Raw genomic sequence first — 21,936 nt, forward strand, 5'->3', positions numbered from 1 at the left:
TGGCATGTAATCAGGTCGTTCTTTGTCTTTGCTTCTCATGCAAGCCAAGCTCAACTCAGCTTTTAGTCAGTGCATTAACCCCAAAAAAAAGTCTGAAAGGGCCTTTTAAGGAAAATTACCAGCAAACCCTTCTGAGGAATGTGACCCTGTATACTGTACAATTGCTGCAGCATGTATTCCAGCTCCAGTTGTCCTCCTAAAACAACCCCTTCTACTTATTTCAGCCACTCAAATCATGTTGCATTTTGATACAAATCTGTTTATTTCAGTTGAAGTGAGATGCAATACAAGTCTTAAGTTGTATATTCCCCCTGCAATGGAGTGTGAACCACAATTATTGCAAGTATGCCACACAACAAACAATCAAAATGCTCCTAGAAAGAATAATGTACATTTGTTCTTACATTCAACTGTGTTTTAAAAGTACAATTTATTGCAAAAGTGTTTCATTTTGTAAAGGGCGAGATCTACTTTGTGGCGTTACATAAAAGGACAAAACTGAATTCAAATAAAACTAGTAAACACAAGAATATAAAAATACTTTACAGATGTAAATAAGGCTACACATTCACAGAAATACAGATAATATGCACTGACGCAACGAAGTAGGTGTTTAAAGACTGACACTATGTTCACAGGGGCCTCATGAAACATTAAAAATGCTTACATAAGACAAAAACCAGTGACTTGGCACCTGCATTTGTGACCAGCTGCACTTCAAACCAGCAGTCTACATTGGACTCAATCTCTTTTCTGTGCATATGGTGGAGTCCTACTGGTGTCCAACATCAATATTACACAACTATTACAAAATACCTCATCTATATGTCAAGCCAGCTATGGTTTTCAAAAGGATGTTAGTGCCTGAGTGATTGTGGCTTTTGAGGCAAGTGTCGGCTCATAGACCTAATAAAGTAGGTCTGTAAAGTTTACACCTGGAACATCTAGATTAGCATATGATTTGAATGATGGAAAAACTGAGGTGTGGCATCACTTAAAGGGCATAAGAACTACAAGAAAAAATTTTAGAATTCCTGCCTGGCTGTGAACTTTGGTGGCAGTGAATAAATTCTGTGCAGCTTAAACCTGAAGTATCTTGTTGCACTTATTTTGTCATGGATAAAGTGTAGCTAATCACGTAAAGTGCCTGTGTAACAATCTTTGCAAAAACAAGAATTATGTGCTAAAAATCACTTTAAAATCAAACAGAACAAAAAAATCTAGTGCTCTAAAAACTCTTGTTGCAATGGGGTGAGTGTATCAGGGCCTAAATCTCCAGGAAATTTTCACACCACTAATATTCGGAATGTTAACACAGGAAAACGGCTGCAATTCCCTCACTTCCACATGGTGTAAAAAAATCCACTTTGGTTACATGTACAAACTGTATATGTCTGCATTGCTTTCCAAAAGAGTTGTAATAATAGCACCACTGAAGCTGAGATACAGAATACTGACTACATGTATATAAATATATAAGCATTATATATGCATAACTGAATGAATAACTAGCACACTCCAAATAACTATAAAAGAGACTTTAACCATAGCTCATAAAAAGCACTGAGGGACAAATGTTACAAAACTACACTATCTTAAGTAGAGCGCATTGCAAAACTCGGAAACCTAGTCTGAAGATTAACTATGACCATAAAGTAAAAAAAAAAAACCAATAAAATGTGTTAAAGTAGAATAAATATGCTCATTTTTGCCTTGAAGCTTTTACAAGAGTTATTAAAGCATGGTATAACGCATAAGAACCATAGTTCCCATTTGTGTGTTTCCCCCTACAATTACTTCTCAGGCATTTTTTACAGCACCTTGAACACAAAACAAGGGAAGTAATGCATGCATATACATAACTCTAAGCTACGCTAAGGAGAGCTCCTTCTTTTCTTTGTTATTTTAGCTAATGGAGAAGAATTTTTACTCAATGCATGAGCACTGTAAGGAACAAAAGCATGCATATTAGTAAAAAAAGATGGAATGGGTTCCTGGTGATATTCTCGAAGAACAGCATGCAAAACTAAAAAATTGGCTTACGGTCTCTTTAAAGTTATACGGAGTTGGAAAGTGAGGGAATATTGGGATCTGGCTTCTGCTCGGGTGAACAGAACAGGAAGAGTCGACTTCGGAGGCTTTTATAGGCAAACCTGAAATACATCATATGTCCCATTGCAACGAAGGAAACAGAGATGATCACGAGAAGGCCGAAGGCCTCTGGATTTGGTGCAAGGATGACCATGATGAAGTGCAGGAGATCAAGAAGATAGTTCATGGAGTTCTGGACACCATTGATGACTCCTCTCTCGGACTCTATTACATTCTCTTGGATCAGCTGGGTCACGGTCAAGTCAAAGGCCCAAAGACCTGGAAGCAATTTATGACAATCAATTAAAACATATGACATATGTGACATAAAAGAACACCAGCACAAAATTATCACAAACATGACTCATTTTTGGTCTCAAAGGTTGGCTTTACAACGTTTAGGTGATATAAAGATATGGATATCACTTTCTTCCTCTTGAAGATAATGGAATATAAGGACTAAATAAAACTATTTCTATTGTTTCCTGTTGGTTGCTCATTTACTTACCAATTCTAGCAGCAATGACGCCGGCGAAGAGTAGACTGACAGACATGTAGGACTCTACTTGGGGGGCTTCCTCAAAAACAGTGGCGTTTGCCTGAATCTGTGATTCAATAGTAGGAACAAAAGTAGGACTCTCACGCAGCGAGCCGCTGTCTCCAAACAGATGTTTTAAGACCTCTTCGAAGGGCGAGATGCTGAGATCGAAAGGGCTGCCAGGAGCGAAGACGGATGCCACGCAGAGCGTGAGGCAGGACAGTTGGGTGACTCCAGCGATGAAGCCGGTTCTGATCAGGCCGCACTTCTTTCTGATCCAGGTGAAGGCCACTGTTCCACAGATTCCAGATATAGCCGAGGCTCCCATGAGGAGACTGAGCACGGAGCCGTTCAGGCCCTGAGTGTACGCGTAGCCCGTGGTGATGCAGTCGAAGCCCAGAACGGTCATGTAGAGGAAAGCCAGAGACATGCCAGCAAAGAAGATGGACTGATTGTAGTAGGCTACCCAGCCATCCTTAAAGGTACGGATGGGCTCTGCCATTTGGTAGCAGCAACCGGTGTTTTTCTTCACCTCAGCAGCTTCATTCATCAGCTTGGAGCCTTCAATTGGACTTTCACTATTTCTAATCTCTGCAAAAAAGCACAAAAATAAAATGTCTGAGTCGTAGATTTAATTTGATATGTCTCTTTTTGTCAGCATTGTTTAAAAAACTAAAATGCACAATGATAGGCACTTTCAATAAAAATGGTACAAAATAGGATCTGAAACTCCTACTGAAAAAAGTTTCTAAACCTTTACGAATTCAAAATTGGCAGTAGGTTTGCTAGTAAATGGGTTGCAGAATTTGTCTAAACAAATGCAGGTTTTTAGTTAGTCAAAATAAAACAAAACATTAGTTTGATAACTTCTTTAAATAGCTTTAGTAATATGGTCAGATGGTTGAGCTTGACAAATGTAGCTAACACTACAGTTGAGTAACTTATTGATCAAATGAATTATTTACTTCCTGGGTGTCACAATTTTAAGGAATGTTGCATTTTTTTGTAATGGGAGAAATCAATAGGTAAACAGGTTCTGCACAAAGTGGGGGAGGCGAAAAGTTTTAAGGCGGATTAATATTGCATACTTCTCATGCTATGTTAATCTAATGCTGGATAATGGTCTAACATATCTAAAAGTGCTCACTAAAAAAAAAGGGATTTGCTTGCAATAAAAACTATTGGGACTCTATGTACTAAATTAGTGGAAAGTGCCAGAAGTGTTTGGATGGTATTACAAACCTTTTTGTACGTTGAGATGCTTTAGCTCCTGGTCATCATTTTCCTTCTGTCCTGCCTTGAAAGCAAGTGCTGGAGTCTTCTGATAAACTTTCCAAAGCAGGAAGTACTCCAGGCACATGGAGAACAGGTTCCAGCCAGAGATAAAACCACAGCCGATGAAATGGGAACCGAATGACATGATCTGGCCCACAAGCATTGGAGCCAGAATGTTGGTTAACTGGTCGATTATTCTTACAGTTGCGTTCATATCTGACAAAATAGAAATATAAGAAACAACAAAAAAGCATAATTGTTAAAATTGTGATATATTATGTGATTATATAGAGAGAGATACATAAAAAGGAGTTATTCAGTAATATAAAATTGGGTCAGTGATATGTTTTAAAAAAAATTCTTTCATGCTCACCAGGGCTGCATTTATTTGTTAAAAACATTAATAACAGTAATATTGTGAAATATTATTACAATTTAAAGTATTTAAAGTTTACTATTTTAAAATATTTTAAAAAATGTCATTTATTCCTGTGATGTATGTTTTAGCATCATTACTCCAGTCTTCAGTGTCACATGATGTTTCAGAAATTATTCTAATATGCTGATTTGGTGCTCAAGAAACATTTCTTATTATTATCAGTGTAGAAAACTTGTTGTGCTACTTAATATACATTATACAATTTTACTTATATATATATATATATATATATATATATATATATATATATATATATATATATATATATATAAAGTTTATTTCGTTTTATTTTCCACAATAATGAGAAAACTATATGTTATGTATGGATTTCCAGGAGGTTACTGAGTTCAATGGGTACACTGATGGGTTTATAATGAGAGTCATAAGGAATGACAGCTGATGCAAGCACTCTATGAAGATAAGACGATTGATGGAGAAAGAGCTGTAATGTATTTTATGAGTTTCCTCAACTAGGTGAAATGATTGTTATAGACAGTATAATGGTAGAAAAAAAAAAGGATTTGGACACTTAAGCCACATTCTGTTAAATAAAAAAAAATACATATACAAATACAAAATGATTTACAAAATTAAAAATAATTTAACTAAAGAATGGTTGTTACCTGCACTGTAAAAAATAATTGTTGGTTTAACTTAAAAAAAAAGTTTTTAAGTTACCTGGTTGTCATAAAATTTTCAGTTCATTGAAATTAAAAATTTGAGTTAATACAAAGAAGGCGAATAGTTTAATTAACAGAAACTTAAAATATTATGTTATCTGAACCACATTAATTATTGAAGTTGATTTGATAAAATGTTGTGATAAACAAGTCATTTTTTTTTTAGGGCTGCTGTAATAAAGGCAGAAGAAGGTGAAACATTAAAAGTCCTGACCTGCCAATTTGCTCCGATCATCTCCTGCCACAACCACAACCCAGTCCCTCTGGATGGTGATGGACATGGCTGTGCTGGCCAGGTTAGCAATGTTAGCAATGGTGATGACCAAAATGTAGCATGTTGTCTGCAATGACAAAGAACATGTAATTAAAAAATATGTCACTGTGTCCACAATAAATTTCTAATTGTTTTAGTCCCCAGCCACAAAAAGCTTAGACTCAATTTTGGGAACAGACCAGAACTAAAAAACGGTTCATTGAACAAGCCCCATTTTGTCTGCTATATGGGTTCTCGACCTCAGTGACACCAGGACAAACAGCAGGTTTTGTTTGTTATTGTATATAAGCTTTCCAGTCCTTTAACAGATTCAAAGCACTAATATTGAGCAAGCAACATGCTTTCTGCTCATGTGACATCCCTGGATTCTGCTGACAGCACGTGACCGTTTTGTTACCAAGGTGTCATGTTTCACTAACATAAACTTAAGTTGAAGCCATGCAGAATGTTTTACCTCCAATATAGGTTAGAAATTGTCAAGGAGCTTGAAATCACTCCGAATATCCTCTTATAAAGAGATTGTTTGCTAGAAACTATTAAACAGGAAGTCAGAGTGAAACGATATGCATAAAAATGAAGTAAAAACAAAAATGAAGGCCAAAGAACTGCAGCAAGAATGTTCTGTTCTTGGAAATGAAGACTTTCTTAATTAGTGCATAAATAAGGGTTAGTTCTGTGTGCTTTTGAAGAACTATTTACTCATTACGCAAATACTGATAAATAGTGTTAGAGTTTTGCTAGGAAGCGAACTCACCAGCAACCATCCGTCATACATGGTAGAAAGCTGTACTTTGAACTGGAAAACGGCCATCAGAAGGACACCGCAGAGAATGACAGCACTGTTTTGGACAACCAAAGATGTCTGCGCCACTAAAAATTAAGAAGGAAATCCAGTTTCAGTTAAAATGTTGGAATAACTGGCATATGCTCTCTGTAATGTGTCATGTTTCACAATTATCATGCATGCTCTGTGGTTTGGGTTTCACCATGTTTACCTTTCAGCCTGGGGTTTTTGTCCACCCAGTCACCAATAATAGCGCCCAGTAAGAGGACGGACCCCGCAACCACCAGTCCATACACGGCTGTCAGGAGTAAACTATTGCCATACAGCTCCACCAAAAACACAGCCACAGCAAAATTCCACATCCGATCCCCCTGTAACATAAGGACACAATGATCACCTGTCAGCATAATTTTGAGATTGAAATACGACTATAGTTCAAAAGAATTAGTAGTATTTTGCAGCTTTATGAATCAACACAATTATATAAGACAACATATTAATAAAATAATGATTACACACATGCGTTTTGTAGTAAAATTAATGATCTGCAAACTGTCACTCTGCTTTCATGATAGAGATGCACTATTATCTCTTAGTAATATCAAAACAAAATAACTTGTTATGGTTTTTATTTATTAAAAGTTTGCATAAACATTCAAATAACGAAGTTTTTATGAAAAAGGGTAAAGTCGAATTTCTCTGAATTTACGACAAAAAATAAAGGAATTCTGGACAATTTTAAGCCTTCAGTAATCTAAAATATTAATAAATATATACAAATATTTATAATAAAAACTATTTTTGTTGTTGTTGTGACTGACACATTAAAAGAAGAACAAGAGCTGTCAAACACAGATTCTAAAGCAAATGATCTCTCACCCATGTTGACAGAGCATGTCCGAGGTAAATTAGGAATTTTGCAGACTTGAAGAATTCGTGAACTCTTTCTGAATAGACAGAAATTCAAGTGCAATGTTATTTATTATTTTGGTCACGCCAAAGGCGCATTTTTCATATATCACAGCATCATAATGCCAAACAAATCAGTTTGCACTTACCACAGCAAGGTTTCTTAGATCCAGCGCTGTCCATTGTACGTTATATCGATTGTATTTGTTCGGTTTAGTCAAGATTTAGATTCTTTTGTAGGTTTCAGGTTAAACAGGCAAAGTAAATCCTCGATGCAAATATTTCCTGCGCAAAAACACGAATATTCCCTTCTCTCCTCTCCAAACTTAGCTATCACTGTAGCTGAAGTTGGAGAGAAATAACCTTTCTAGAACAACTAAATGTGTAAAAACATATAATTCCCGAAAGGGCCAGACCCGCGCTCACGGATGCAGCCGAGCACCGTGTTTACCACACAGTCCGTCTGACAGACTGCTGCTGATATATTGCAGAAAGAGACTCCGCCTACTTTTTCGCTCAACAAAGACAGACCCAATGTTTCCGTGACACAGCAACATATTTAATAACACAAGCTCGTATGGCAAGGTCAAAGTCATTATTTCGATTCACTAGATGAATCTGCAAAATGCAGCTTTGTTGCGTCAATCAACAGGTCTAAAAATGTTATTGTAGGGGAGACTGGGGGCTAGTTGTCACAAATGTTTGTTTCTCTTCTACATGATTACAAACACCTAGTTCAAAACCATTATAAATTGTGTTTTTGAATTCTGTCCTTCAAAGTAAAATTCAGTATTATCATATTTGACATGCTACAGTTGTTCATTAAGTGAACAAACGGACAATAGCTATAATGAAGGAATTGGGGCATGTTGTCACAAAATGTAAACATGCTCTCTTTTAGGGGCATTCATGGTGGAAACCCTTAATTTAGCACTTTTTTTTTCTTCTTTTTTTTTTGCAGTCAGGTGTTTAAGGTATCCTACATATCACTACTTTTTGTGCATCTCAAATTTGTGTATTTGTTACATTAAATAGGTGCATGGTAAATCTGTCAATGGGTAAATCTACAACACAGTCCTTGATGAACAGTACTGATTCATGGAAATCTAGAAACTAGCCGATTAGTATTTCCATAGAATCAGTGTCCACATTGTCTTATATACCAAATATCAATCTAGATAGCTTTATTTTCACAATCAGTACTGGAACATTTTTCTTTTCTCACTGTTCTTGGTTGCACTTTGGATCAGTGACAGCTATTTCCCAACAGTTTGGCAGTATATGCCTCCTCCCAATAGCATCCAGATTTATTTTATTCAGGTCAGTACTTACTAATTTCAGCTAGTTATCAAAAATCTATGTCCAACAATAACATTCTCTTCTGCTTTTGGTTTAAAGGAAAGTTATTTCACAGTCATTTCTCCAAACCAGTTATTGCCTAACCACGAGATGCATGAGATTGCAATTCAGTCTTATATAATTTACAATGTAAACGAGATGATGCACAGGGCAACTTTTTGAGCAATGCTGCCAGCCAATGTCACCAAGCCATGATGCTTGGGCACTTTCCCATTGAGAATGGGCAACAAAGTTAAAAATCTGGATACATTAGAACATTTTTTTTCCATTCTCATTGCCCAAGTATCATCACTCACCAACATTGCTCAAAAAGTTGCCCGTGTATCGTCACCTTAATTTCTCTAGTCTCATTGGGCATGCTTCATTTAACACTGGCTATACACTCTTAAAAATAAAAGTTTCAAAAGGTTTTTGCACAGAAGAACCATTTTCGGTTTCCCAAAGAACCTTTCAGTGAACTGTTCTCATTTTTTCTTAGTGTGAAGAACATTTAAATAATCTTCACTATAAAGAACCTTTATTTTAAATGCAGAAGCTCATGGCAAAAGTAATAGCATGTTTTTCTTATCTGGTGAATTTTTAGATTTTTTTAGACATGATAATACATAAAAGTGAAGTAATGCTTTGCTCTGTTTGATTGTTTTTAAATAATAAAGTGATGCAATGATATGTCATATTTAATCACAAAACAAACAGAGAGGATTGTGCCGTTATACCTCTTTGTTAGTGGTTTTCATATTTGTTTGCTGCAGTATTTGGCAGTATATGCATGACAAAGCAACACCTAACACTGCTTGTGGGCTTGATTAAAAAGTCTGATGATTAGGAACCCATCCCATTCACAGAAGGCTCAAAGCTGAGTCATGTTGCACACGGAACCATCCCATACACAGAAATCTGAGACAAGGAAACAGATTACTCAGGTCAGACTTGGTTTTGTGCTCCATCTCTCTGTTGGTCTAATAACACCACTATGTGCTTTACTTGCTTGCTCATATTCTTTACATCTATATTTAATCACATAACATCAATAGAATGAAGGAATCTGACGCTGTTGACTTTCCCACTTATCAAACTACACCTTTTTAACACAGCACAACAATATTCAGGCTCTATTCATGGTTTTTGTGGTTAAAAAAAGAAGAGAAATATATATTTGTGGTCTATATCTAGATTAAATTGAACAAATTCAACTACACTTGGTTTTCTTTGACCTGACAAATCACCTGAGCAACTGTTCCAACACATTTACTAACCCTGGACATTGGCAATTTTCGGCTGATAAGGATCCAAGCTTTACACAGGTGTTTAAAATCAATACAGGATTTCTGCCATGACCATGTCTGAACCCAAACAAACTAGTGTGTTTGTGATATTAGAGGTGGAAACACACAAGTAAACACTGCTCACATGATTTAACACTTAAGCCTTTCATGGGTGACCACACATTTCAACAGAATATACAGCAAACAGGGGCTAATGCGCAATCAACAGGACCACAAACACAAACACTGTAATTCAGTAAATGCAGGCTTTCAGTGTCATGAATGAGGTTAGAAGTTTACGAAACAGGAGAGTGGGATCTAACTGGTATTAAAAATAGAAAAACCAATAGATTCTATGTTTAGAGCAACAGACAACAGATTAAAATGACTTCCAGGTGCTTGCTTTTAATATCTGAATAATGTAGTGCATAGTGTGCACTTGCGATGACTCAAACCTTAAAATAAGGTTCAAGTCTGCCAGCCCAATGCAATCAGACATTAGGGATTTTTTCTGTTTTTTTTTTTTTCTGGTCAAACTACAAAACAATCTGTAAAATATTCCATTGATAGACAATAATGAATAATAAAACAAGCTTGGTTTGATTAAAAATTATAGCTAGAGGCAACTATAGGGGTCATTTTTAGGTTGACCAGATCATATTTAAAGCTATTTCAGGCATTCAAGACCAAAGTTGTGTCCCAAATGACGCACTATACATTATGTACTTATACACTATGTACTCATCCATGTAGTGCATGAATTCGACATTCCACACTTTCCCATTAATTTAGTGCATCATCCGGATATTTAAAGTGTACTATTTCTTTTTAGAATTTTTCAGTGTGAACACACTACTTGCACTATTCATACTTAAAAACGTCATAGAATAGTGCATAAGTATGAGAACTGGGAAACACCTCAAGTCCTATCTATTTGAATAGGGGAATCCTGAAATCTCAAAAACAGCTTGGCAAACTCCCAATTAAATTACATCTTTCAAATCAGCAACAAAATCTGACATGAACCAATAAATGTTGTTTCTTATGCTAAAATAGCATTAAAAAGGCTTATTTTTCAGGCTAGATGAGTCAATGCGCATGTGCAGTCCTAAGCGTCAGTCTCAGGTTTCTATGGGAACCGGAGCCTCTAACGGCAGCTAGAGTGATGCAATGACTTTGTCAATCAGCGATTGGCTCCTTTACTTAAAAGGCGGGACGTATTCTGCCATTTTGCACATTGCAATTTCTCTCATTCGTAACTAATTGGAGTGAACCGTCTTTCTATATAGTTTTTCTTATTACTGTTGCCTCTAGTAATTATGTGTATGATTTTGGGTTCATTTTAAGACAGCTAGTAATATTTTAATCAGTAGCTGAGTTAAATAACGCAAAGATTTAACCCAACCGCTGGGTTTGTCCATATTTAACCCAACTTGGATTGTTTTTAATGTTTTAATTTAGAGTGTATTGTTGCCTCTAGTAATTATGTGTCTGATTTTTAATTTCCAACCCATTCCTGCAACCTATTCCTATCCTTTCTCTCTTTCATAACTAATTGGAGTGAACTGTCTTTCTATATCTATAGTTTTTGTTATTACTGTTGCCTATAGTAATTATGTGTATGATTTTTAATTTCCAACCTATTTTGGGTTCATTTTAAGCCAGCCATATAATAATTTTTAAACTATAGTTGTGTTAAATAAAACTGCCACCCAATCGCTGAGTTTGTCAATTTTTCAACCCAAATTGGGTTGTTTTTAACCCAGCATTTTAGTGCAGTTTTTGAAAATACATTTAGAAAATGTCAAAATATTTGTTAAATACAGTTTTAATTATCACATATTTATTTTTGCAAATCTGTTTTTGTAAAGTCATAATTTTGTCATAATTTTGTTTTGATCTGTTTGCAATGGTTATTTACTATTTTTATAGTGTGATTTTTGACGAATTGTATTAAAACCGGTTAGGGTCAGTTTGACCCGACAATATCATAATAGTTATTAATTATAATAGTGTAAGGAACCCAGAACAATAATTATAATAAAAAACATACAAAAATTTATTGTACCCATTTTTTTGATTCATAGATAATAAACAAGTGAGGATTTTAATGATATTTTTACCATTGAACAAGGAAATGTCCCTGGATTACATTTCAGAAATCTGATCGCCATAGTCTTTTCACCCCCCAAAATACCCTTTACTTATTTGACAGTTAATGTGTGAGTGTTTTGTCATTTAATTATTGCATTCCCTTGTTTTCATTTCCTGCATTTTTGATGCTGTTTTATACTTAAAATTAGCTGATTTAACAATCTTTAACAAAACACAAAATCACTTTTGTCTCAATATACATGTGATCATTTCAGGGTTGTGCATTTTAAAAGCATTACAAAACCTTTTGTCATCACAAGCGATGACCTCATGAATCAGGATTCTGCATTTAGGATGGTGGCTGTTGGCTATTTAAAAATCAAAAGGCCTCATTGTACCCTAAACACTACCTGGATTCAACACATTAGAGTAAGACAGTAAAAGCCGGTCAGCTTTGACTAAACATTTTTACCCTCAAGGTTAAAATGCAAACAATGTGCTTTGACATGTTTTGAGCAAAGCTCTCCAGTTACAGGACAACAAAATATTTGGATAATTGGATGTTGCATACTCCAAGAGTTATGCTATCATGTTCATTTTCTTTACCCCCCTTTCTTAAGTTGGATATCAGATATAGTACCAGATAATATCAGTTCCACAAAAAAACTCTAATAGTGGGTCACTGTCCTGGGCGTAAAATAATACAAAATCTGTTTGGCTGCATTACTGACTTTTTGGGATGTGTTACATTTACAAAAACTTTGTCATCACAAAGGATGACCTCATGGATCAGGATTCTAAGATTTTGGCGGTTGAGTATTTAGTGTTGTGGGTGAAAAAAAATCAAAAAGCTCCATTGTTTTTACAGTAAGACAGTAAAAGCTGGTCAGCTTGACTTTAAAATGCAATCAGTGTGCTCTGACATGTTTTGAGCAAAGCTCTCCAGTTACAGGGCAACAAAAATATTTCAATAATATGATGTTTTGTATGCCAAGTGTTATGGTATATTAATTTTTTGTCTTCCTTCAAGGATGTTAGGGTATCAAATAGGATAGTTTCAGTATCAGATCATACTAATTTCAGACAGGAATCAGCTGCTTTGTTTGCTCTGGGGCTGGTTGCATAAACTGATTAGACTAGTCTTACAAGTTACTCATCAAATTTTTTTCTTCAAGACTGATCATCATTTATTAAGTCAGTTACATGAAAAGGTAGATTTGATTCTGAAAAAAAGACTGATGAGCCGTAATTAACTGCTAGTTCGTCAGACTAGTTCTTAAGACACAGTCTTACCTTAGTGACTGTTTATGCAACTGGCCCCTGATAGTGGGTCACTGCCCTGGGTGTAGAAATGTGTTTAGAAGTATTTGACCAATCTGAGGTGTTATTCTTGAAAATGTACCCTTACGAAAATTAACCGTGGTTTTACTACCAAAACAAACAAACAAACAACAAAAAAGGTTATTGTAGTTAAACCACGGTAACCACAATTTGACCATGGTATTGCTACACATAGTTTAACCAAGGTATTTAGTAAAACTGTGGTTATATGAATGGTAATCAATCCGCCATTAAATAATAATAATAATAATAAAAACAACATTTCTACACTTTTACTATTATAAAACCATGGTTAATCTCTTAGTGTGCATTGTATTTCTCTAGACACATTATCAGTTATGAAACTACCTGCTTACTCATTCTCTCATCGTAATTCATACTCAATTCTTTGTTCAAATGCTCCATACATGATGGTATTATTGCGGGGTTAATTTTCGTAAACACAGACGTGACGCACTTTTAAAGCGTCATACGTCATTCGTGTTCGACGAGCGAGACGCTTGCATGTGGAAATGTTTCCTTAAATCACACGAAGCTCTTTTACTTTTAAATTAAAATGTCTTCTAAGAACAGTCAACCAACGGAACCTGAGACTCAAGAAGAGCTCGCACAAAAAGAGGAGCTGAATAAGAAGGTTTCATATCACAAATATTTTGTATAAGTTAGCATATATAGTTACGTTATCATAACTTTACGTTAATGGTCAGTTAAAGCACTTTTAGTGTATGTATATAGTAATTTATGTTTTTAATTACCGCTTACAAACCTTTACTATTCATTCACAGATAAAAGAGCAAAAGATTTTAGTCGACGAGTTGAGCAATCTGAGGAAAAACAGGGTATGTATGTCGTCCCATTATCATATAGGCCATGCTACATTTGGATGCTGTCAGATGACAAAGTCAAACTGCAGAATACACATCTCCGAGTCCTATAGAAGTTCATATATGTTTAAAATATTTTTTTACTGTAACATTATAATATTTAACCTTATATAATCTTATAACCTTGAAATCTTATATCATTATTTTCATTTTTTTTTCCAATTAAAAAAAGTAATGAAAAGAGTAAAAATATTTGTCATAAAATATAGAAAATAAGAATTTTATTTTATCTTATATTGGAATATAAGCATTGTTACATTTTATTTGTACACTGTAAACTTAAAGGTGCTAAAGAGGATGTTTTGTTTTATACATTTTTGCAATATTACTTGAAACTGTCTTTACTAACTGATAAAAGACTATTTATTAGGTGCACTGAAAGGAATAATATTAATATACATCATCTGTGCACGAGGTAGGGCCTTAAAAACATCAGCCAATAGTTTAAACGATTGGCCCTCTGGCTTGTCAATCACTGCCATGACGTTCCTTGTGAGAGACGAGCGCGGCTGTGCACTCCAGTAACTTTCCACACTCCACAGGCGCTGCATGCAATGTTTTTGTCCGGAGACAGGAGTAACAACTGCAGATTATGAGTTACCTGCGGTGAGTCCGACATAATGAATCCACTAACACGATACAGCGAATGCCGGTGGTAAACACTTGTTTTCAAATACTCGTGGCACGAGTTTTGGGAGGCGTTCCCTCGAAAGGAGGGGGGTTGTTCTTACGCATGCGCTCATTTCAAAAACTCAGTAACAGTCTTTGGATTCTCAGTCGACGAAAAGATCCTCTTTAGCACCTTTAAATATAGAGTATTTAACATCATTTGAAATATTTATAAATATAAACACAAATGTATTATAAACTTATAAATGTATAAACATAACTTAACAAATATAATCTATTGCTATTTTCCATCACACTTGGAATCAAATAATAAAATTCTTTAAAAGACTGCTTTTATCTTGCATTAACTAACTTATCAACATATTATAACTAAACAATATCACCATGTACCTCAAAGTCTTTGGTATTCTCATGGCATAAATTTAAATGAAGAAGATATGACTGAATTTAATTTTTGAAGAATTAGAATTACTCGTATGCTTAGGCTTATATATGCAGATTTGCTATAATATCATTATGTTCTGGTAATCCTAACCTTTTTCTTATAGAGAGTGTACACACAGCAACCCAACAGCAATATATTCTTCCTGGCAGACAGAGGAGAGACCCTTAGTTCTTGTAAAAGTAAGTTTCATAAATAATGAATAAAAATACCAACTGTGTTGAGTTCTTTCTAATACTTTTATCATATTGTCTCTTACAGAGGATCTTGATAACATGAGGAAAGAATATCAAGATATTTAGTGCTGCGGGATCATGTGTGGGATCTGCTGTGTGGTCAGTTTGACCACGCCGCATGATCCATTAGAGGAGCGTGTGCGTGAAAACCTGAAATACAGAGGGCCCAACTGTAGCCTGGACATTACAGTAACAATTTCAAACTGCAGTCTCCTTTTCTCGGCACATGTGCTTCATATGAGGGGTTCCCTGACACCTCAGCCTCTTCAGGATGACAACGGGAACATGCTTCTCTGGAATGGAGAGGTATTTGGTGGTCTGAGAGTACAGGAGGTAGAAAATGACACCAAAGCTGTTCTCCATCACCTGTCAATGGCTCAGAGTGCCTCAGATGTGATATCTTTACTGTCGCAACTCAAAGGACCTTGGGCCTTTATCTATTACCAAAAAGTAGAGCACTGTCTCTGGTTTGGAAGGGACTTTTTTGGAAGAAGAAGTCTGCTTTGGAAATTTGATCCTGAAAAAGCATCTTTCATACTCGCATCTGTTGCTTCCCAGCCAGCAGATGATGTTCAATCTCAGTGGCAGGAAGTACCACCTAGTGGAGTTTACAGGTTTGACCTAACTGACTCTTCACCACCAGGGACATTTATTTTTGACCTTTATCCATGGGGTTTCCACAGTGGCAATGAGCCAAATGAAAGCTCGGAATTGAAATGCGCAAATCTACCCAGATCTGTCTCTGTAAACACAAATAGTTCTGGACTTTACCTGACCTACCCTGTTTGCCCAATGAACACATCCATTTCATCACTTACGTCTGAACAAGATCAGAACGTCTCTCAAACCTCTGTTGAAAGTCTGAAAGAATTACTAACAAACACTAAAAAGAAACTGATGGTTGGCACGCTCATTGATGTTCTAAGCGAGGCTGTCCGTAAGAGAGTTTGTTACCTACCTGCTCAAGATGAATTGGCGGTCCCCTTAAATTATACAAAAGCTGATATTGCCATTCTTTTCTCTGGAGGAATTGATTCAATGATATTAGCTGCCCTTGCTGATAGGCACGTTCCTGCAGACAAACCCATTGACTTACTCAATGTTGCTTTCAAAATCCAAGAAACAAAAGTGCCTCCCACGTCCTTGAAGAAAGGGAAAAATAAGAAGAAAGACTGTGATGATGCTGATAAAACACAATCGGATCTGCAGAGCTTCAACTGCTTTGATGTGCCAGACAGAATAACTGGAAGAGCTGGTCTGCAAGAACTAAAAAATCTCAGTCCAAACCGCCAGTGGAACTTTATCGAAATTAACGTAACTCAAGAGGAGCTTCAAGAAATGCGACAGAAACGCATCCGTCATTTGGTGCACCCTTTGGACACTGTTCTGGATGATAGCCTTGGATGTGCTGTCTGGTTTGCTGCCAGAGGAACTGGCATCATAAATGAGGGTGTTGAAGAAGAGGTTTATATTTCAGAAGCAAAGGTTACAGTTTTTTTTTTTTTTTATTATTTGCACTTGAATTATGTCTGTATGAAAATTGACATTAAAGTACAGAAGTGGATTAGGGCCAAGCACTAATAAAAAAATAAAACTATCTTGAGATTAAAGTTGTTAAATTTCGAGAAAAAAGTCGAAATAAAATGTTGAGAATAAACTTGTTAAATTATGAGAAAAAACTTGTTAAATTTCGAGGAAAAAGTCTAGATAAAATGTTGAGAATAAACTCGTTAAATTATGGGAATAAAGTCATTAAATTACGAGAAAAAAGTCATTAAATTATGAGAACAATTTCGTAATTTAACGAATTTGTTCTCGTAATTTAACGACTTTTTTCTCATAATTTAATGACTTTATTCTCAACATTTTATCTTGACTTTTTTCTCAAAATTTAACATTTTTCTCATAATTTAACGAATTTGTTCTCATAATTTAACGAATTTGTTCTCGTAATTTAATGACTTTTTTCTCATAATTTAACAAGTTTATTCTCAACATTTTTTCTCAACTTTTTTCGAAATTTAACAACTTTAATCTCGAGATGGTTTTATTTTTTTATTATTGCTTGGCCCTAAACCTCTTCCGTATTAAAGGGTTAGTTCTCTCTCAACACTCTCATGTTGTTCCACATCCGTAAGACCTTTGTTTATCTTTGGAACACAAATTAATATCTTTTTGATGAAGCCTGAGAGGTTTCTGTCTCTCTATAGAGATCCAATGCAACTACCACTCCAAGGTCCAGAGATGTATGAAAAAGACATCATTAAAGTATTCCATGTGACTCCAGTGGCTTAAACTCAATTTTATGAAGCGATGTAAGTGCTTTATTTGTGCAAAAAAAAAAAACAACAACAAAAAAACATAATTTACCACTTTATTAACAAAATATTTTCCAAAATGTATTCACACAGCATTCCCAGCTCTCGCGTGAAAACAAAACGCATACATCGTGAAGCTCTCATGAACGCGTGTTGCAGATCTATATTTTTGTGAGTAAAGTTGTAAATCATGTTTTTTTTGCACAAACAAAGCACTCACGTCGCTTCGTAAAATTGAGTTTAAGCTACTGGAGTCACATGGAGTACTTTACTGATGTCTTGACTAACTTTCTGGACCTTGGAGTGGTAGTTGCATTGGATCTCTATGAAGGAACAGAAACCTCTCAGACTTCATCAAAGAGATCTTAATTTGTGTTCTGAAGATGAACGAAGGTCTTATGGATGTGGAATGACATGAGGATGAGTAATAAATGACATTTTCATTTTTGGGTGACCTAACCCTTTAATGTAAAGACCAAGTCTCACTGCATAAAATTTTATTTTCCTCATCTCAAAGGTGATTTTGACTGGCATCGGGGCAGACGAACAGCTGGCGGGATACTCCAGACACAGAGTGCGGTACAAGAGCTCTGGACTGGAAGGACTCGTCAAAGAGCTGGCTATGGAGCTGGGACGAATATCCTCAAGAAATCTGGGAAGGGATGACCGAATCATTGGGGACCATGGAAAAGAGGCCAGGCAAGAGTTACACTTTGCAGCTCAAGGAATATCTAAGATTAAACCAAAAATTAAATTCTATAGTATTGCATGTAATATATATATTTCTTTTAACTCAGATTCCCATACTTGGATGAAGATGTAGTCAATTTCCTTAATGGACTACCTGTGTCGGAGAAGGCTGACTTGTCTCTACCCAGAGGAGTTGGAGAAAAGCTGTTATTGAGGTTAGCAGCTGTCGAGTTAGGATTGGGACTCTCTGCTCTCTTACCTAAGAGAGCCATGCAGTTTGGCTCCAGAATCGCCAAGTTAGAGAACCACCACGAAAAGGCCTCGGATAAATGCAAAAGGCTGGTCACCACCTGATTGAATACTCTGACTATTGTCCCTTCTAGCTCTTTTTAATATAAATATACTGCATAAGATTGTGACAATAATTCACTCAAAAAGGGTACTGATGCAGTTTTATTCTGAATGTTGTTTTCAAGTTTGATTGTCATTACATGTTTGAACTAAATTAAATAAACAGTTGGATTGTGAAGTTGGTCCTTGAAGTATTTGTCACATTCTATGTATGATGCAAGATTCCCCACATCAAATCGACCAGATATCCTGTGCACATACACAGGCCTCCTAAAATAAAACCAAGCATGATTAATAACATTGAATGTGAGCAAACACAATGCCTTATTATTGTCTAGAGTAAGTGACCTTAATATGAGCCATGACAGAAAGGTCCCTGGTGCGTCCCGCTCTTCAATGGGTGCATTCTGTAAGGAGAACAGTTACATAAAAAAAATACCACTATAGAATAATCAAACAAATATACATCGACTCTACCTTCTTCTCATTGAGAAAAATGTCCAAAAGTGGAAGGGAGGTTCTTGAAAACATGTAAAAGCAAGGACACTGCAAAAAGAGGAAAACACATTAAAGATATCACTTACAAAAATAAAGATATGTCTTTATCTTCAAATATAAATGAAAACATACTGCGTTACGTGAACTTGTTTCACTTAAAAGAGGTTTTTCCTTCATACGCTGTACTTTAAGGTCCTCATCCAACTCCAAAATCCCGTATTTGGATGTTTCTGAACATTGGAAATGATATAATAATGGATTTTAAATCTTTTGACCATATGTTTAGCAAAGTTAAAAACATATTGTTCTGCTTTTATGCTCACCCTCATCTTTGCATTGGTATGACAGCACTAAATTGCTCTCTTTGTCTTTATTTTGCACTTCAAAGAACCTCTCTGTGAATTCCCTCAGGCTGAAATCCTCTTTGAATAAAGTATCGCTGCAAAATGAAAAAATAAAAGTTTTATTCTCCTCTTAAAGCCATCTCAAACACTGCCCTTGAGACAGTGCCTTATTCAGTCTGACGCTGGTCATACCCTCCGATAACTAGTAAGTGGTCGTCCACAGCACACAACTTGACCGCCAGCTGAAGACAAGCAACAGCACCATGTCTGTCCTGCAGAGACAATTGAAAGGTAGTAATAAATAAAATCATATTTAACATTCATAAATTGCACCCATCCAATACGCTCACCTCATTTCTTCTTGTACCATCGTTTATGATTTTAACATTGGGGAATTCTTGAGCCCACTGCTGGAATGCTTCAAAGTAAAGATCATTTGTCTGTTCAATAGATCACACAATTGATTATTCTGTGCATAATAATCATGCAAGCCAAACACTATTACCGTCAAAGCTGAATTTGGTCATATCTTTAAAAACCTAAACATTCATTCTGGACTCACAACCACATAAACTGTGTCCACACATCTTGTTTTGTTCAGTGCCTGAACCCAGTGTGAGATAAGGGCGCATGGACCGACGGGAAGCAGTGGCTTGGCAATGCCACCCAGATGCTTGAAATTCCCAGTCGTGTCATTCTCGATGTCCCTTTGCAGTCTAGTTCCATAACCTGCAGCTAAAATAACAGCTTTCATTGTCAGCTAAAAATTAAAGTGACAATAGTTCTTATCAGCATGTGATTTTGAATAAGTTTGCTGAAATCGCAAAGTTGTACACTTCCTGGTGCTTTGGCCAGGAACGTTCCCTGGGTAAAGGTTGCTGTAGTTTCTTCAGACCCTGACATGCGCAGTGCTGACAGGATAGTAGAGTAGGGGTCGTTCACTCTGAGGAGCCCTCTAGTTTCGTCTATTGTGTATTTTATAACTAGTTATATGTACTATATTAAGTCTGTGCACTTTATTTATATATACTTTCGTGACACCTTAAGAGTAAAAGAAAAGAAAAAAACGCGTATCGGATCTTTTGAACAGTTCGTATCAATGAACCGATTCAGTGATTCCTTTACGTCATGACGTACTTACGCAATAGACGTAAATATTTGCATAGCGTCTTTTTTTTTTATTATTTGTTCTACATTGTGACTGCTTCTTTCTTTGTCTATATAATGATGTTTAAAAAAATGTGCATAGGCATACAAATTAAATTATGTAGCCTAACATTATTATATTATAGGGTACAATGGGGCTAAAGGCACACCTTAAGAAAAATTGTGCTTTTCACTATTCTCAAAGTATATGACTGCAGGAAAAATATATATGTTTGTATTGAACATTGATGGAGCAATATATTTTGTGTGAAAAAAAAAAAATCGTAAAGTGGTTAATTTTGTTTAAAAAATCTTATTAATGTATGAGGTGGTGAGGGGCACACAGTATTCATACAAATATTTTAGCGAAAATAATATGTTTTTAATAATGACTCGGTTAATACTTGTTCAAAAGAATCACTTTAGCAAAGTTTGTACTATTTTTTGTTTATTTTGATAAATAAAAGAATTCATTTTTGTTCAATATATATACTGTCATTAAAATAGGCCTATGTAATATATTTTTATATATTTTAAAATACAGAAACAAAATTATTTTAAGGAGATTAATTATTGAAGGAGATCCCATAATAGCCTATTAAATATAGATTTACAGTAGTAATAATAAATTATATGTTATGCTGATATGATTAATATGTTTTTAAATATGATTGTTTCATAAATATGGTGATTATCTCTAAGAAGGATACCCAATTTGATATATGATATTTGCTATGTGAATCTCACCATGTCATGTCAAGAAATAGAAAAATTAGCCAGCTATTCATGATCATGTTAATTGTGCCTTTTGCCCCGACAGCAGGTGCGCCTTTTACCACAAATACCATACTTTTACATATTCTTCTGTTATTGAAAAACTGTTGCTTGAATTACCTTGACAAAACTGAAAATCATTAAGAGGACCTTTGTCTGAAAATACAAACTTTAATTTAATGGATTCTCATTTGCTACTTAAATCAACATTTTAAAAAACATCAAATATGAGATCAAACTACCTCAATCATCTTTGCGTTGCTGCTCGCGATCGCGTCAAGGATCAGACAAATTTGCACATGCATCTTGAAAAGCGGATGTTTAGGAAAATGCTGCGGCAAGTTTGTGTGCCATCTAGAGGTTTAGAGAAAAATAAAATCAAAGGCACCTTTAGCCCCGTTGTACCCTATTGCATACATTATATAAAAATCAAGTTATTGGCTTGAGAATGTTTCATTATTTTTAAAGCATTAAAAGATGCTAAAGGGGTGTGAAAAATGTTCTGCATTTATAAATTAAACTACTTTAAAAAAAATCTAATTATTTATAACAAAAGATTAGTTTTATTCCTCCA

The 21,936-nt window shown here is 35.5% G+C and overlaps 4 protein-coding genes across 6 annotated transcripts; 2 read left to right on the forward strand and 2 right to left on the reverse strand.

The window, feature by feature from the left end:
- Positions 1-240: 240 nt before the first annotated feature.
- Positions 241-7,469, reverse strand: slc40a1 (solute carrier family 40 member 1). 2 transcript variants are annotated; one of them, XM_067409733.1, is made up of 8 exons: positions 7,140-7,469; positions 6,961-7,028; positions 6,293-6,452; positions 6,052-6,167; positions 5,238-5,364; positions 3,872-4,120; positions 2,600-3,220; positions 241-2,370 (listed from the first exon to the last, which is right to left on the reverse strand). In XM_067409733.1, exons 1-8 carry the CDS (start codon positions 7,171-7,173, stop codon positions 2,057-2,059), a joined length of 1,689 nt encoding a protein of 562 aa, XP_067265834.1. In that variant the 5' UTR covers positions 7,174-7,469; the 3' UTR covers positions 241-2,056. The 2 variants fall into 2 exon arrangements, with proteins under 2 accessions (XP_067265834.1, XP_067265835.1); XM_067409734.1 differs by having other exon boundaries at positions 2,119-2,338.
- Positions 7,470-13,533: 6,064 nt separating this feature from the next.
- On the forward strand, positions 13,534-15,405 carry LOC137035616 (ASNSD1 upstream open reading frame protein-like). Its single transcript, XM_067409089.1, has 4 exons — positions 13,534-13,683; positions 13,835-13,888; positions 15,112-15,187; positions 15,267-15,405. The coding sequence occupies exons 1-4, from the start codon at positions 13,606-13,608 to the stop codon at positions 15,305-15,307; spliced, it is 249 nt and encodes an 82-aa protein (XP_067265190.1). The 5' UTR covers positions 13,534-13,605; the 3' UTR covers positions 15,308-15,405.
- Positions 15,320-18,778, forward strand: asnsd1 (asparagine synthetase domain containing 1). Its single transcript, XM_067409086.1, has 3 exons — positions 15,320-16,726; positions 18,077-18,258; positions 18,357-18,778. Exons 1-3 carry the CDS (start codon positions 15,320-15,322, stop codon positions 18,601-18,603), a joined length of 1,836 nt encoding a protein of 611 aa, XP_067265187.1. The 3' UTR covers positions 18,604-18,778.
- On the reverse strand, positions 18,610-20,326 carry zgc:136439 (uncharacterized protein LOC678627 homolog). 2 transcript variants are annotated; one of them, XM_067409088.1, is made up of 8 exons: positions 20,005-20,326; positions 19,793-19,882; positions 19,635-19,714; positions 19,422-19,537; positions 19,231-19,328; positions 19,078-19,146; positions 18,949-19,007; positions 18,610-18,870 (listed from the first exon to the last, which is right to left on the reverse strand). In XM_067409088.1, the coding sequence occupies exons 1-8, from the start codon at positions 20,194-20,196 to the stop codon at positions 18,750-18,752; spliced, it is 825 nt and encodes a 274-aa protein (XP_067265189.1). In that variant the 5' UTR covers positions 20,197-20,326; the 3' UTR covers positions 18,610-18,749. The 2 variants fall into 2 exon arrangements, with proteins under 2 accessions (XP_067265189.1, XP_067265188.1); XM_067409087.1 differs by having other exon boundaries at positions 18,610-19,007.
- Between the last annotated feature and the right edge of the window lie 1,610 nt (positions 20,327-21,936).

Source organism: Chanodichthys erythropterus, chromosome 14, assembly GCF_024489055.1.
Source record: "Chanodichthys erythropterus isolate Z2021 chromosome 14, ASM2448905v1, whole genome shotgun sequence".
NCBI lineage: Eukaryota > Metazoa > Chordata > Actinopteri > Cypriniformes > Xenocyprididae > Chanodichthys > Chanodichthys erythropterus.

What these genes read in the sequence shown, in the direction of transcription:
- slc40a1 (XM_067409733.1), bottom strand. Translation starts at nt 7,173, where the DNA reads ATGGACAGCGCTGGATCTAAGAAACCTTGCTGTG. An exon ending in TGTATGACGGATGGTTGCTG is followed by an intron (nt 5,365 to 6,051) that starts GTGAGTTCGCTT and finishes TTGTCATTGCAG; the next exon opens with ACAACATGCTACATTTTGGT. An exon ending in TGATCGGAGCAAATTGGCAG is followed by an intron (nt 4,121 to 5,237) that starts GTCAGGACTTTT and finishes CTATTTTGTCAG; the next exon opens with ATATGAACGCAACTGTAAGA.
- LOC137035616 (XM_067409089.1), top strand. Translation starts at nt 13,606, where the DNA reads ATGTCTTCTAAGAACAGTCAACCAACGGAACCTGAGACTCAAGAAGAG. An exon ending in AAGAGGAGCTGAATAAGAAG is followed by an intron (nt 13,684 to 13,834) that starts GTTTCATATCAC and finishes ATTCATTCACAG; the next exon opens with ATAAAAGAGCAAAAGATTTT. An exon ending in GACCCTTAGTTCTTGTAAAA is followed by an intron (nt 15,188 to 15,266) that starts GTAAGTTTCATA and finishes TGTCTCTTACAG; the next exon opens with AGGATCTTGATAACATGAGG.
- asnsd1 (XM_067409086.1), top strand. Translation starts at nt 15,320, where the DNA reads ATGTGTGGGATCTGCTGTGTGGTCAGTTTGACCACGCCGCATGATCCA. An exon ending in TTTATATTTCAGAAGCAAAG is followed by an intron (nt 16,727 to 18,076) that starts GTTACAGTTTTT and finishes CTCATCTCAAAG; the next exon opens with GTGATTTTGACTGGCATCGG. An exon ending in GACCATGGAAAAGAGGCCAG is followed by an intron (nt 18,259 to 18,356) that starts GCAAGAGTTACA and finishes CTTTTAACTCAG; the next exon opens with ATTCCCATACTTGGATGAAG.
- zgc:136439 (XM_067409087.1), bottom strand. Translation starts at nt 20,196, where the DNA reads ATGAAAGCTGTTATTTTAGCTGCAGGTTATGGAACTAGACTGCAAAGG. An exon ending in TGGACACAGTTTATGTGGTT is followed by an intron (nt 19,883 to 20,004) that starts GTGAGTCCAGAA and finishes TCTATTGAACAG; the next exon opens with ACAAATGATCTTTACTTTGA. An exon ending in TTTTTCTCAATGAGAAGAAG is followed by an intron (nt 19,008 to 19,077) that starts GTAGAGTCGATG and finishes TTCTCCTTACAG; the next exon opens with AATGCACCCATTGAAGAGCG.